Here is a 16,350-nt window from a genome sequence, read left to right on the forward strand (position 1 = left end):
GTTTGCCCAAGTTCATGTTCACTGCATCAGTGATGCCGTCCAGCCATCTCAACAAAGTTGTAGGCTTTTTTCCTCCCATGAAACATGAGAGACGATTTATAGTTCCAGCTTCGAGGTTAGATATATGAAACACTCAAAACGCAGCCCTTCAGAGAACTACTGGTAAAATGATTCAAACGTTCTTTTCTTTTCTTTTTTTAGGAAAGAGAGCCTGCAAAGCCTGGCTAGACATAGCTATGTAGTCTCCATTTTAGGCCTTAAAAAAAAAAAAAAAAAAAAAAAAGGCCTTATTTTAATGATTTGCAAAAAGTCCCTATTAGCCCCAAAATTACATCATTAAAAAAACTAAACAAGCAATGGGCAAGCAAAAATAAACAAAAAACACATCCGGGTTTTTTGGTATACATGAAAATTCTATACTTCAAGTACCATCAAAAGTGGTCACACTGGAATAGTAATGACAAAGCCTTACCCCTTGTATGCGAAGTTCTTCCTTCAGAGGAGCCAGGCTGCATTTCTTTCCCAGCATACAGCTATACCATCTGGGGGGAAAAAAAAAAGCAGCCAAGTCAAACACTGTTTATGTGGTTACATTTTTAAACCAAGCATTACTCAAGCCAACAAGATGAGAAGAATAGCAAACAAATACTGAGTCAAGTTACAAGTGACAAAAACAAGAATTGTATATACTTTGGCCACCTCATGCAAAGAGTTGACTCATTGGAAAAGCCTCTGATGCTGGGAGGGATTGGGGGCAAGAGAAGGGGATGACAGAGGATGAGATGGCTGGATGGCATCACTGACTCGATGGACGTGAGTCTGAGTGAACTCCAGGAGTTGGTGATGGACAGGGAGGCCTGGCGTGCTGTGATTCATGGGGTCACAAAGAGTTGGACACGACTGAGCGACTGATCTGATCTGATATAATGTATTTAGACAGAGAATAAATCTAGAGAAGGAAAACATGCCCATAGCAACTTAAACAAAAGTCACTTAGTTTCTCCAATTATTTCAGTGCTATATGTATGTAGAAGGAGAGAGGGGTATCACTTATAATGCTCAGAATGAAGGCCATTCAGCTCTGGGACAGAAATTAGTTAATAAATAACAAAAACAAGGATACACACCCCCTTACAACATATTAAGACAAACTGTAAAATCTAGCATGACCTGTACTTTGAGATATGCACTCACCTGCAAATAACTTAAGAATACATACTGCACTCAAGTTTCAACAGAACATGAAATCAGTTTTCTCTATAGCAAATACAAACCCAAGAGAGGGAGTATGAAGATGAAGCGAACTGGTTAAACATAAAAGGACAGATTTTATCTCTTCTGATTATTCTAAAAAGTTTGCAAAGTATAAAATTTATACGGAACTTCTGCTTCAGGCTATGACAGATTAATTAGTAAGAAAATTGCCAAAAGGAAACTGGACAAAATATATGAAACAATTTTTCAAAACTGGACAACTGCAGTGAAGACCTATCATCTCAGAGAGAAAAACAAGGTGAGCCCCACAACTGCCAGAGCTTACTGCCTGGAGGAAATTTCCAAGCTGCAATGCAGGGAAAGGAAACTAAAATAGAACCCCAAAATCCTGCTGAATTGTTAAGACAGACTGGAGCAGTAAGGCTGAGGCAGTAAGAATTTGAAGAGCAAAAGAGAAGAGAAGGAGGAGCTGCACAGGGAGAGAATTCTGGACGTCTGCAGAGGAGTTCCCTGGAATATTTTGCAGAATAACGATCTGTGTGTGGGAGTGGAGGCTGGGGAAAGAATTCTCAGAAAACAGTAAGCTGAACAACAACTGGATTCCAGACAGCGAGGACTTCAGTTTTGTGGTTAGACAGCTAGTTTGTGGTTCTACTATCTACAGCAGAAAGCCCTTGTTAAAAAAAGCGGCAAGTAGCAGAATCCTGAAAAGGATGCTGCTTTTAAGGGGGCGAGAGGCTGTTCTGTATCTGCACTAATAAAGCTTACAAAAACAAGACCTGAAAAAGGATCCAACTGGTCACAAGTAATCTAAGTAAGCAATAAAACAAAGTCCAAAACTCATTAAAGGACTACAAAGAAATGGAGCACCCCCACACATCAGATACACAATGTCCAGCATTTAGTCAAAAACTACCAGATATTAAAGAAGCAGGAAAATGACTCATAATCAGGACTTAAAAATCAATCATTAGAAACAGATGAAGAAATAAGATGATGATGGAATTAGTAGATGAGGACATCAAAACAGCTATTTAGAAATATGTCCCATAACAAAACATAGACATGATGAGGCAAAGAGGGAAGGTATAAAAACTAACCAAATGGAACTATAAGACACGAAAATTACAATATCTCAAATAAAAAATTCACTGGATTGGATTAACAGCATATTAGATTCTGCAAAAGAAAAGATGTATGAACCTGAAGACACAGCAAAAAAAAAAAAAAAAAAATCTGAAATAAAACACAGAGAGGGAGAAAAAGAAAAGTTGAAAAAAATAACACAGCACCAGTGACCAATGGGACAGTATCAAACTGTACACATAATTTGAGTTTCAGAAAAGAGACAAAAGGGGGATAAAAAGTATTAGAAAAAAAAGATCAAAATTTTTCCCAAACTGATAAAAACTATAAACATATATAAGTTCAATGAACTTCCCACATTAGAAACATAAAATAAAACCATATTATATATTTAAAATACATAACCAACAAGGACCCACCGTATAGCACAAAGACCTTTGCTCAATACTCTGTAACAACCTAAATGGGAAAAGAATTTAAAAAGAATCGATATTTATAATGGAATCTCTTTGCTGCACACATGAAACTAACACAACACTGTTAATCAACTATAAAATATAAAATAAAAATTACACCAAACCAAACCATACTAAGGCACTTCATAATCAAAGTACCAAAAATCAGAGACAAAAAGGAAATCTTAAAATCAGGGGGTGGGTAGAGACTTTTTGTTCAAAAGAAGAAAGATAAACATAAATATTTAATATCAACCTCTCATCAGAAATAATGCAAACCAGAAGACAACAGAACAACAACTTTAAAGGACAGAAAGGAGAACTCCCTGGTGGTCCAGTGGTTAGGACTCCATGCTCTCACTGCCAAGGGCCCAAGGTTCAATCCTTGGTTGGGGAACTAAGATCCCATAAGCCATGTAAGAAGCAGTAAGTCACCACTTTGTCTAAACAAGAGCTGAACAAACTCTTCTTAAATCCATAACAGAAGTACTCATAGGGCCTCTAAAATTGGAGACAGGCAGACAAATACAAAGAAGCAACAACTTACTAAAGCAGAAACCCACCAGCAAACATCTCCGCGGGAACCACAGTGCTGAGGTAGAGAAACCTGCACTGAAACTGACAACTTGCCAGAGACTCAGCATTGATGAGTCTGAGAAATAAAAACTCCAGGGGTGCCCACTCATCAGCGACGCCATGCTTTTATATATATTATCTGGGAGCTTGATCAGGTTCTTACAGTGAGTAAAAGGAAAAATTCCCTTACGCTTCTGGCTGGGGGAGAGGAAAAGGAACCATTTTGAATTAGACTAGGGCATCCTGTTCTTAAAAAAGTCTGCCCCCAGGAGAAACCAATTAGCCAGAGCCTGACCTCTTGGGGTTTTATCAGAGCCTGACTGACCCAGAGGAGGGATATCATCCAACTCCAGCATACTCTAGGCATCCTTTCCCACCAAAGCAGGGGAAAAAACTGAGAAGCATGTGTGTAGATCACAACCCAGAGGGACGGGATCACTGAAGGGCTAAAACCTACTCAGGGACTATAGAATGCTTCCCCTCCTCCACACCTTACCATGGATTACTAAAGACCTGTAAGAGCAGTTCCTTTGACCAAGTACATCATGTCTTCCTATTTTAATTATAAGACACACTAAAAGGCAAAAAGAAAAAAAAAACCCAACAGTCTGACAGGCAGAGAAACCATCAGAACCAGACATGACAAGGATATTGGGTGTTATCAAACTAGGAATATAATAACTATGATTAAGATGCTAAGGGCCCTAATGGCTAAAGTAGACAGCATGCAAGAACAGATGTGTAATGTAAGCAGAGAGAAGGAGATTCTAAGAACCAAAGAAAAATGAAAAAGATCAAAAACGCTATAATGGAAAGGAACAACACCTTTGATGGGCTGATTAGTAGATTAGAGACAGCTGAGGAAAGACTTTAGTCTGGGGATACCTCAATAGAAACTGCCAAAAGTGAAAAACAGAGAGAGAAAAAAAAACAACAACCAGAATATAATATTCAGGAACTGTGGGACAACTACAAAAGATGTAAAATCTGTGTAATGGAAATCTAGAAGGAAAAGAAAGAAAAAAGAACAGAAGAAATATCTGAAACAATAATGACTGAGAATTTCCCCAAATTAATTCAGTTAGATACTGAACCACAGATCCAGAAAGCTAACAGAACACTGAGCAGAAAAAAATATTCAGAAACTGCACCTAGGTGTATGACTTTTAATAAAATCAAAGATTAAAAAAAATCCTCAAAGAAGTCAGAAAAAGATACACCTTACCTATAAATAAGAATTACATCCAACTTGTGTTAAGAAACTATGCAAGCAAGAAGAGAGAGAAGTGAAATACTTGTTTCAGACACAGCTGACTTCAGAGCAAGACAAGTTATCAAGAATAAAGAGGGGCATTATTCTAAGCTAAAATGGGGACAGTCCTCCAAGAAGACATAACAATCCTTAATGTGTTTGTACTTAACAGAGCATCAAGCTACATGAGGCAAAAACTGATAGAGCTGCAAGAAGAAACAGATGAACCTTCTTTTAGAGATGGAAATTTCAATAACCCTCTATCAGAACGCACAGATCTGTCTGGCAAAAATAAGACAAGACATAGCTGAACTCAACAACACCATCAATCAATTGGATATAACTGACATACATAAACTATTCATCTTCTCAAGATCACACAGAATATTCACCAAGATAGACTGCTCTGAGCCATAAAATACATCTTAACAAAGTTTAAAGGAATAAAAATCATACAACATCTGCTCTTAGTCCACAAGGGAATTAAACTTGAACTCAGTAACAGAAAGAGAGCTAGAAAATCCCCAAGTACTTAGAGATTAAATAATACATTTATATATAACACATGGGTCAAAGAAGCTATCTCAAGAGAAATTAAACAGCATCTTGAACTAAATGAAAACAAAAATACAATTTGTTAAAGTTTGTGTAGTGAAAGCAGTGCTTACAGGGAAATTTATAGCACTGAATGAATACATTAGAAAAGAAAAATCTAAAATCAATCATCTAAGCTTCTACCTCAGGAAGCTAAAAGAGTAAATTAAATCCAAAGCAAACAGAAGAAATAATAAAAATTGAAATCAGGAAATCGATAGAGAAAAATCAATTATGTCAAAAGTTGGTCCTTTAAAAAGATCAATAAATTCAATAAGCCTCTAGCCAGGCTAAGGAGAAAGGAAAAAATAAAAAGAGAGGACACAGATTCCTAGTATCAGAAATAAAAAGGTGCAAAGATAATCTTCTCAACAAGTGGTGCTGGAATTGGACATCATATGCAAAAAAAACCCCAAAACCCAAAACTATACACAAACCTTGTATCATTTACAAAAATTAACTCAAAATGGATCACAGACCTAAATGTAAAACATAAAACCTAGAAGATAATATAAGAGAAAATCTAGATGACCTTGGATTTGGCAGTAACAATGATTTAGATACCACACCAAAGGGAGGATCCGTGAAAGAAATAATTGACAATCTGGATGTCATTAAACTTTGTGAAAGATATGTCAAGAGTGTGAAAAGACAAGTCACAGACTGGGAGAAAATACAGAACACCTATCTGTTAACTGAAATATACAAAGAACACTTATAAATCAACAATATGAAAACAACCAATCTGATTTTAAAATGAGCCAAAGACCCTAACAAGATACCCATCAAAGAAGAAATACAGATGACAAACAGGCATTTGAAAAGACGCTCCATATCATATGTCATCAAGGAAACAGAAACTAACGAGATACCCCTGCACACCTATCAGAATGGCAAAAATCCAGAACACGGACAACACCAAATGCTGGTGAGTGTGCAGGGCAACAGAAACTCTCATTCTGTCAGTTCAAAGACAAAAAAGGTCAAGCCACTTTGGGAGTCTTCCAAATATACTCTTACCATGTGATCCAGCAATCGTGCTCCTTGGCATTTATTCAAAGAAGCTGAAAACTTATGTCCGCACAAAGATATGCACACTGAAGTCTATAGCAGCTTTGTTCATAACTGTCAAAACTTGGAAGCAATCAAGATGCCCTTCAGCAGGTGAATGGATAAATAAACTGTGGTATGTTCAGACAATGTAATATTATTCAGCACTAAAAAGAAATGAGCTGTTAAGCTATGAAAAGACATGGAGAATTCAAAAGCAGAGACATTACTTTGCCAACAAAGGTCTGTCTAGTCAAGGCTATGGTTTTTCCTATGGTCATGTATGGATGTGAGAGTTGGACTGTGAAGAAGGCTGAGCGCCGAAGAATTGATGCTTTTGACCTGTGGTGTTGGAGAAGACTCTTGAGAGTCCCTTGGACTACAAGGAGATCCAACCAGTCCATTCTGAAGGCGATCAGCCCTGGGATTTCTTTGGAAGGAATGATGCTAAATCTGAAACTCCAGTACTTTGGCCACCTCATGCAAAGAGTTGACTCATTGGAAAAGACTCTGATGCTGGGAGGGATTGGGGGCAGGAGGAGAAGGGGACGACAGAGGATGAGATGGCTGGATGGCATCACTGACTCGATGGACATGAGTCTGAGTGAACTCCAGGAGTTGGTGATGGAGAGGGAGGCCTGGTGTGCTGTGATTCATGGGGTCGCAAAGAGTCGGACACGACTGAGCAAATGATCTGATCTGATCTGAAGTTAAAGAAGACAACCGGAAAATGCTACATAGTGTACGATTCCAACTATATGGCATTCTGGAAAAGGCAAAACTATAGAGATGGTAAAAGATCAGTAGTTGGGAAGGATGGGTGAACAGGTAGAGCACAGAGGATTTTTTAAGGCAGTAGAAATATTATGTATATTATAATGATGAATATACATGTGTCCAAACTCACAGAATATACAACACCCAGGATAAATCCGAATGTAAACAATGGACTCTGGGTGGTAACGAAGTGTCAAGTAGGCTCATCAATTGGAAGTGTGAAGTAGGCTCATCAATTTCAACAAATGTCCCACTCTGGTGAGGGATACTGATTGTGGGGGAGGTATAGGGGCAAGAGTAAATGGGAACTCTCTGTAATTTCCCCTCAATTTTGTTGTACCTTAAACTACTCTAAGAAATAATCTATGTACACCCGAAATTAACACATTGTAAATCAACTTGAATCCATTAAAAAAAAAAAAAAAAAAAAAAAAATATATATATATATATATATATATATATATATATATATAAAATCTAACACAAAAGAGAGGGACAGGAATGACCAACAAGCACATGCAAAGATGCCTAGCATCACTGGTCATCAGGAAAATGCAACTTAAAACTAGAACAAGGTATCACTATAAAACCAATAGAATGGATACATTTTAAAGAAATGGCAACATCAAATGGAGTCCTGCTGGAACTCTCATACATGGCTGGTGAGAATGGGAAACAACACAGCCACTTGAGAACAGCCTGGCAACCTGACTCAGGAATCTAATCCCAGGTATTTACTCAAGATAGAGGAAAACTTAAGTCCACGCAGACTTGTTTGCAAATGTTTATAGTGGTGTTATCCATACTAGCCAAAACCTGAAAAGGGTCCAAATGTCCATCAATTGGTGAGTGGATTAACCAATTCTGGTAGATTCACACAATGGCATACTAAGCAATACAAAGGGAGACACTACGGATACAATACATGTTACATGAAAGCCTGTTTTGCATTGGGTCATTTACAGTAATGAGGAAACAGCCTCAGAAAAAAAGTTTATTGTACTAACAAATCCTACAAGCAGAAATCGCCATGCAGGGTCACATGGGGAAGACACCAGGGTGGTCAGGAAGCAGACGACAGAGTGAGGGGAGTGCTTAGGCCATGGTCGCTAGTGGGGTTTCCTCAGGACGGGCAAGGCAAGGCATGGGGTACAGTTTAGGATCAACTAGTGTGAATAACCGCCAAGGGCTCTGGGCTGTGAAGGGGTCCCCAGGCACCTAGCATCCGGCCCTGGGATGATCAGGCAAAGGAAGATGGCTTCCTGGGCTGAGGGGGCAGATAGAGTAGGGATCTATCTGCCTTGCAGATCCAAGGCTCACTCAGGCTGGGTCCTTTGCTGTATCTAAGAATTGGTGAGCCCAGGGAGGGGCAATCTCCCCTAGCGAGGGCAGTCAAAACCTAATAATACATAGAAAATTTTAAATATTTACAATACAAAGCAAGACACAAAAATCCAATTATTTAAAAGTCTAGAACAGGCAAAACTACTGTGGTAGAAAAACCAATGATCACTAGAGGTTGGGTAGGGTAGGAAAAGACTGCAAAGGCCACTAGGGAACTTTTTTATGGTGATGGAAATGTTTTATATCTTAACTGTGGTGGTGGTGATATATACATCTGTCAAGATGCATCAAATCATACACTTGAACTGGAGAAAGTAACCATATGCAAGTTATACCTCAATAAAGCTTATTTAAATATACAAACTTAAATATGATCTAGCTTGTATCTTTAGACATTAAGACTAGTAAACAATGCAGTAATGCTCTGCATATTTCTTGCTTTATAACAGAGCTTAGTTACATTGCTGCTGCTGCTGCTAAGTCGCTTCAGTCGTGTCCGACTCTGTGCGACCCCACAGACGGCAGCCCACCAGGCTCCCCCGTCCCTGGGATTCTCCAGGCAAGAACACTGGAGTGGGTTGCCATTTCCTTCTCCAATGCATGAAAGTGAAAAGTGAAAGTGAAGTCGCTCAGTTGTGTCCAACCCTCAGCGACCCCATGGACTGCAGCCCACCAGGCTCCTCCATCCATGGGATTTTCCAGGCAAGAGTACTGGAGTGGGGTGCCACTGGCTTCTCCATTAGTTACACTAGCAATACATAATCTGTATCCTCCTTTTTTCACCAAGCATCATAATTACTCCCGTGTCATTTGAAGTTCATCCAACTGTACATTATTTTTAGAGAAATTTCAGACTAAGGGGATACACATTCAACATTTACTTGTTTATATGCAAAGCAGCTACTGCTGCTGCTAAGTCGCTTCAGTCGTGTCCGACTCTGTGCAACCCCATAGACAGCAGCCCACCAGGCTCTCCCGTCCCTGGGATTCTCCAGGCAAGAACACTGGAGTGGGTTGCCATTTCCTTCTCCAATGCATGAAAGTGAGAAGTGAAAGGGAAGTCGCTTAGTCGTGTCCGACTCTTCACGACCCCATGGACTGCAGCCTACCAGGCTCCTCTGTCCATGGGATTTTCCAGGCAAGAGTACTGGAGTGGGTTGCCACTGCCTTCTCTGAAAGTAGCTACTATGAAAGTGAATTTTATAGTCACTAAAACTCAAGTGGATTTAAGAGCCTCTAAAATCACATGCCAGGTTAAAACTATAAATTGTCTTTTTTTTTTTTTTATAAGTTGAAAATGGTTCAAGATTGGCAATTTCATATGGTTCACATTACATTAAGTAATACGAATGAAAATCTTAATTATAGAAGCATGACAAATACTATTATACTGCTTTAGAAGTAGTATACATTAACCAGTACTTAATTTGTTTTTATTGTTTATGGGTTCAAGAACAGGTAACAATCCTTATTTTTTTATCATCAATCCTTTTCCAGATTTGAAAACACAAATAAATAGTTGTTCTACCTAAACTACTTTAAACAAACCTGGGTAAATTTACTTAGAGCCTAATCTATTTCATTTGGCAGCTTTACAAGGTTTGGAAGAAAAAAAATATGGTCCCTTTAAGAAGACAGTATATAAACGGAGAAATCATTAAGCAGGAATTAAAAGCCTTTGGTAAGTTAGGAGTAAGATGGAGAAATTAAAAGCAATTCGTGCTCACACAGTAACAGTTGATTCACACCTTTCCTTTAAAATTAGCATTCCTGAACAGATTAAAAAATTTTTTTCATTGAATATAGTTGATTTACAATGTCTTAATTTCTGCTGCACAGCAAAGTGACTCAGTTATATACATATATACATTCTTTTTTATACCATTTTCATTGTGGTTTATCCCAGGATATTGAATATAGTTTCCTGTGCTATGTAGTGGTATTTTGTCATTTATCCGCTTTGTAACTGTTGGTATCTACTATCCCGAAACTCGACTCCGTCCCTCCTCCACCCGCCTCCCCCGTGACAACCACCATCCTGTTCTCTGTCTGTCGTCTGTTTCTGTTTGTAAACACGCTCACCTGTGCCGTATTTTAGATTTCACATACAAGTGACAGCATACGGGATTTGTCTTTCTGATTGACTTACTTCACTTAGTTGAAGTACTCTCTAGTTGCATCCATGTCCTTGAGACATGAGATGAGAATCACCAGAAGCCAAGAAAAGTTCAACAACAGAGACAAAAGAAAGATGTTACAAACCTCCTCAGCTGATGAAAGGAAGCAAATATTTAGACAATTAAGGCTCAAAGAACTTCCCTGGGGGCTCAGATGGTAAAGAATCTGCCTGCCAATGCAGGAGACATAGGAGATGCAGGTTCGATCCCTGGGTTGGGAAGATCCCTGGAGAAGGGAATGGGAACCCATTCCAGTATTCTTCCCTGGAGAATTCCATAGACAGAGGAACCCAGCAGGCTATAATCTTGGGGGTCGCAAAGAGTCAGACATGGCTGAGCAACTAACACACTTGACAAGGCTTGTAATATGTCATTGGTACTTAATATAGGCTTGGCAGAGTTTATATTTTTTTTAACCCTTACTGTAACGTAAATGGGGTTCTCAAGGCAAGAATACTGAAGTGGTTTGCCATTCCCTTCTCCAGTGGACCATGCTTTGTCAGAACTCTCTACTATGAATACACTATGAATACAAGAATACACAGAACTATACAAAAAAGATCATAATGACCCACCCAGATAACCACAATGGTGTGATCACTCACCTAGAACCAGACATCCTGGAATGTGAAGTCAAGTGGGCCTTAGAGAGCATCACTACGAACAAAGTTACTGGAGCTGATGGAATTCCAGTTGAGCTATTTCAAATCCTAAAAGATGATGCTGTGAAAGTGCTGCACTCAATATGCCAGCAAATTTGGAAAACTCAGCAGTGGCCACAGGACTGGAAAAGGTCAGTTTTCATCCTAATCCCAAAGGAAGGCAATGCTAAAGAATGCTCAAACTACCGCAAAACTGTACTCATCTTATGCACTACCAAAGTAATGCTCAAAATTCTCCAAGCCAGGCTTCAACAAAACGTGAACTGAGAATTTCCAGATGTTCAAGCTGGATTTAGAAAAGGCAAAGGAACCAGAGATCAAATTGCCAGTATCTGTTGAATCATAGAAAAAGCAAGAGAGTTCCAGAAAAAAAATCTACTTCTGCTTTACTGACTACACCAAAGCTTTTGACTGTGTGGATCACAATAAACTATGGAAAATTCTGAAAGAGATGGGAATACCAGAGCACCTGACCTGCCTCTGAGAAATCCATATGCAGGTCAAGAAGCAACAGTTAGAACTAGATATGGAACAATGGACTGGTTCCAAATCAGGAAAGGAGTACATCAAGGCTGTATATTGCCACCCTGCTTATTTAACTTACATGCAGAGTACATCATGAGAAATGCTGGGCTGGAAGAAGCACAAGTTGGAATCAAGATTGCTGGGAGAAACAGCAATAACCTCAAATATACAGATGACACCACCCTTATGGAAGAAAGTGAAGAGGAACTAAAAAGCCTCTTGATGAAAGTAAAAGAGGAGAGTGAAAAAGTTGGCTTAAAGCTCAACATTCAGAAAATGAAGATCATGGCATCTGGTCCCATCACTTCATGGCAAATAGATGGGGAAACAGTGGAAACAGTGTCAGACTTTATTTTGGGGGCCTCCAAAATCACTGCAGATGGTGATTGCAAGCCATGAAATTAAAAGACGCTTACTCCTTGGAAGGAAAGTTATGACCAACCTAGCAGCATGTTAAAAAGCAGAGACATTACTTTGCCAACAAAGGTCCATCTAGTCAAGGCTATGGTTTTTCCAGTGGTCATGTATGGATGTGAGAGTTGGACTATAAGGAAAGCTGAGCGCCGAAGAACTGATGCTTTTGAACTGTGGTGTGGGAGAAGACTCTTGAGAGTCCCTTGGACTGCAAGGAGATCCAACCAGTCCATTCTGAAGGAGATCAGCCCTGGGATTTCTTTGGAAGGACTGATGCTAAAGCTGAAACTCCAATACTTTGGCCACCTCATGCAAAGAGCTGACTCATTGGAAAAGACCCTGATGCTGGGAGGGATTGGGGGCAGGAGGAGAAGGGGACAACAGAGGATGAGATGGCTGGATGGCATTACCGACTTGATGGACATGAGTTTGAGTAAACTCTGGGAGTTGGTGATGGACAGGAAGGCCTGGAGTGCTGTGATTCATGGGGTCACAGAGTTGGACACAACTGAGCAAATGAACTGAACAGATACGGAGATGACACCACCCTTATGGCAGAAAGCGAAGAACTGAAGAGCCTCTTGATGAAAGTGAAAGAGGAGAGTAAAAAAGTTGGCTTAAAACTCAACATTCAAAAAACGAAGATCATGGCATGTGGTCCTATCAGTAAATGGCAAATACATGGGGAAACAACAGAAACAGTGACAGATTTTATTTTCTTGGCTCCAAAGTCAATGCAGATGGTGACTGCAGCCATGAAATTAAAAGATCCTTGCTCCTTGGAAGAAAAGCTATGACAAACCTAGACAGCATATTAAAAAGCAGAGACATTACTTTGCCAACAAAGGTCCATCTAGTCAAAGCTATGGTTTTTTCAGTAGCCATGTATGGATGTGAGAGTTGGACTATAAAGAAAGCTGAGCGCCGAAGAACTGATGCTTTTGAACTGTGGTGTTGGAGAAGACTTCTTGAGAGTCCCTTGGACTGGAAGGAGATCAAACCAGTCAATCTTGAAGGCAATCAATTCTGAATATTCATTGGAAGGACTGATGCTAAAGCTGAAACTCCAATACTCTGGCCACCTGATGCAAAGAACTGACCCATTAGAAAAGACCTTGATGCTGGGAAAGATTAAAGGCAGGAGGCAAAGAGGACAAGAGAGAATGAGATGGTTGGATGGCATCACTGACTCAATGAACATGAGTTTGAGCAAACTCCGGGAGTTGGCAATAGACAGGGAAGCCTGGCATGATGCAGTCAATGGAGTTACAAAGAGTCAGACACGACTGAGTGAACTGAACTGAACTGTAACCTAAATACTGTATCATGAATCTTTTTGTTTTTCCTTTCAGGCTGCATGGTGTGGCATGAAGAACATCCCCAACCAGGGATCAAACCTGCACCCCCTGCAGTGACTGGAAGCATGATGTCTTAACCACTGGCCTGCCAGGAAGTCCCTTAGCTTCACTTAAAAAACAAAAAATTATTTATTTGGTTGTGTCAAGTCTTAGTTGCAACACACAGGATCTTTAGCTGTGGCATGCAAACTCTTCCTAAGCTTCACTTTAAAAAAAAATGTCTGCCCATTAGATCCTAACTACTCTCAACAGGCATCTTGTGACAACTAATCAAAATTTAAGTAGAAAAAAAAAAAGGATGATCTAGCTACCCAAGAGACTTTGAACCCATTACACTATTTTAATGATGAAAGTAGCACTCCACTCATTACAGCATTTAGTAATTCTTTTGGGACAGCAGGTTTCAAGAAAAATTATTTTGAAATTATTTCAAACGTACAGGAAATACAAGATTAGTGCAAATAATTCTAGCATACTGTTCATCCCGATTCACTGCACTTTCCCCCACTTGCTTGCTCTGTGTTTTTTCTAAACCATTTGAGGGTTAGCTACAGACATTATCATGCCCCTAACCTTAAATATTTTGGCATGTACATTTTAAAAACAAGGGCATTCTCTCTTATAACCACAGAACAACGATCAAATTGCAAAAACTTAACACTCATACAGTACTATTATCTGGAATATGGTCCACACTCAAATTTCACCAATTATCCCAATAACGTCCTTCATGTTAATTTTCTCCCCTGATGTAAGATCCAATCTAGGATCATGCATTTCATTTACGTGTCAAGTCTCTTTAGTCTCTTTCAATCTGGAACAGTTCTGCAGTCTTTTTTTTTTTTTTTTTTTTACTTTCATGACCTTAATATTTTTGAAAAATTGTCTTACAAAATCTGTCAAGTTTGGTATGTCTAAAATTTCCTTAGTCAGATTCAGGTTAAACATTTGGGGCCGGAAGAACACAGAGATGCTGTGTGTCCTTCCAGGCAACTTGTATCACGAGGTGATCAACTGGTCAAGGTGGTACCCCGCAATCTCTCCACTATAAAGTTACTATATATTTCTTTGTAATTGAGAAATGCTTTGTGATTAGGGAAGTACTTTGAAACTATGAAAAATACCTTCTCTACAAATTCTCCATTGCTGACTCCTCCACGAATCAATTACTATAATGATTGCAAAATGGTGATTTCTCTAACTTGATTATTCTTTCTACATTTATTAGTTGGCATTCTAATGTAATAAAGAGCTTCCCATTTATCCCTTATGTACTTCATTTGTTTACCTTATTCAATGTGTTACAATCCATTATCATCATTATTCACCCTAACCTTGCACTATACTGTCCCATATGTTGCTTGAGCTGTCTCCATGTTCTTTTAACATTTAATACCATAAAAGGTATTATCCCAACTTACAGATAAGGAAAATGAAGTGGCTTACCCTTTTATAAAGGCAAGTGTGTAGAAAGTTTGCAGTAGAACCAGTCTATCAGTTGGAAAATTAACTAAAAGCTCAGTTATGAAATTTACAGTTGTTCCTTGCAACTACCACTTATAGCACCTTGTAACCACACTGCTGCTGCTGCTAAGTCGCTTCAGTCGTGTCCAACTCTGTGCGACCCCAGAGATGGAAGCCCACCAGGCTCCCCCGTCCCTGGGATTCTCCAGGCAAGAACACTGGAGTGGGTTGCCATCTCCTTCTCCAATGCATGAAAGTGAAAAGTGAAAGGGAAGTCGCTCAGTCGTGTCCAACTCTTAGCGACCCCATGGACTACAGACTACCACGCTCCTCCATCCATGGGATTTTCCAGGCAAGAGTGCTGGAGTGGGGTGCCATTGCCTTCTCCATGTAACTACACTAGCATCCAGTTTTTAAAACCAGAAAAGGAGGCTGGCTCCACGTTAGAATAAAGTAACAAAGTACTTTTAATGTTTTCGTTCAATATAGCAGACCACAGCAGTTAAATCTGCTGGATCGCTAAAAAGGACAAGAGTTAAAATTACCCTATTTACTATTCATTATTATTATTTACTACTATTATTATTATAATTACATCACATATATATTTATTTAATTATATGACTACCCTATAAGGCATGTCTTTCAACACAGCAGACCACAGCAGTTAAATCTGCTGGATCGCTAAATAGGACAAGAGTTAAAATTACCCTATTTACTATTCATTATTATTATTTACTATTATTATTATAATTATATCAAATATATATTTATTTAATTATATGACTACCCTATAAGGCATGATGTAGCTATCATTATTTCACTTTATCAATGAGAAAACAACTTTTAAAAATCAAAGAACCACATTCCAAAAGGCCCAGATTGTTAAATTTATTACCCAGCACCTGGTGATGATCACCAGATATGTGGATTTTACCCACATCCATGAAGTCCCCACCATCTGGCAGGGGGCAGCAGATGGAAAGGAAAAAGCAAAAATGGGGAGTTAAACCAGCATTAAGTTGGAACTTCGTAACTCTGGTTCCTGGAAAAATCAGAGAATCATTGTCATAAAGGGTGTCAGCTACAGTCAGTAATAAGAGTGGAACCCAGGCCATGAGGCATTTGATAAAGTCTGCTGATTTATTTAGGTTAGGTGAGTGAGTCTCTAAAAAGGAAAATGCTATTAAGTAAGCTCAAGTCGCAGGCACAAAGAATGAAAGGTAAAGATGACAAGCACTTGTAAATCTTCATCAACGATAAAAAGGCTGTCTAATAATGACAATATGTCAATTATATCTCAACAGTAAAGAAAAGGCTGTGCACTTAGAAGTCTAACTGCAGGCTGGGCTACAGCGGCTGCGTGGGGTGGTGGAAAGGGGATGAGAGCAGAATTAGAAG

General features: G+C 39.1%; 1 protein-coding gene across 2 annotated transcripts in view; it reads right to left on the bottom strand.

Annotated features, from left to right (window-relative positions):
- Positions 1–16,350, bottom strand: part of METTL16 (methyltransferase 16, RNA N6-adenosine) — a 69,210-nt gene that overhangs the window by 17,129 nt on the left and 35,731 nt on the right. For both annotated transcript variants that reach the window (XR_002183012.2, XM_019981590.2), the window contains exon 7: positions 473–542. Coding sequence is in view for 1 of the 2 variants with exons in the window: in XM_019981590.2 (XP_019837149.2) it covers positions 473–542 (70 nt within the window). In the remaining variant the exon portion in view is untranslated. The remainder of the gene's footprint in view (positions 1–472; positions 543–16,350) is intronic.

Source organism: Bos indicus, chromosome 19 (assembly GCF_029378745.1).
Source record: "Bos indicus isolate NIAB-ARS_2022 breed Sahiwal x Tharparkar chromosome 19, NIAB-ARS_B.indTharparkar_mat_pri_1.0, whole genome shotgun sequence".
NCBI classification, from domain to species: domain Eukaryota; kingdom Metazoa; phylum Chordata; class Mammalia; order Artiodactyla; family Bovidae; genus Bos; species Bos indicus.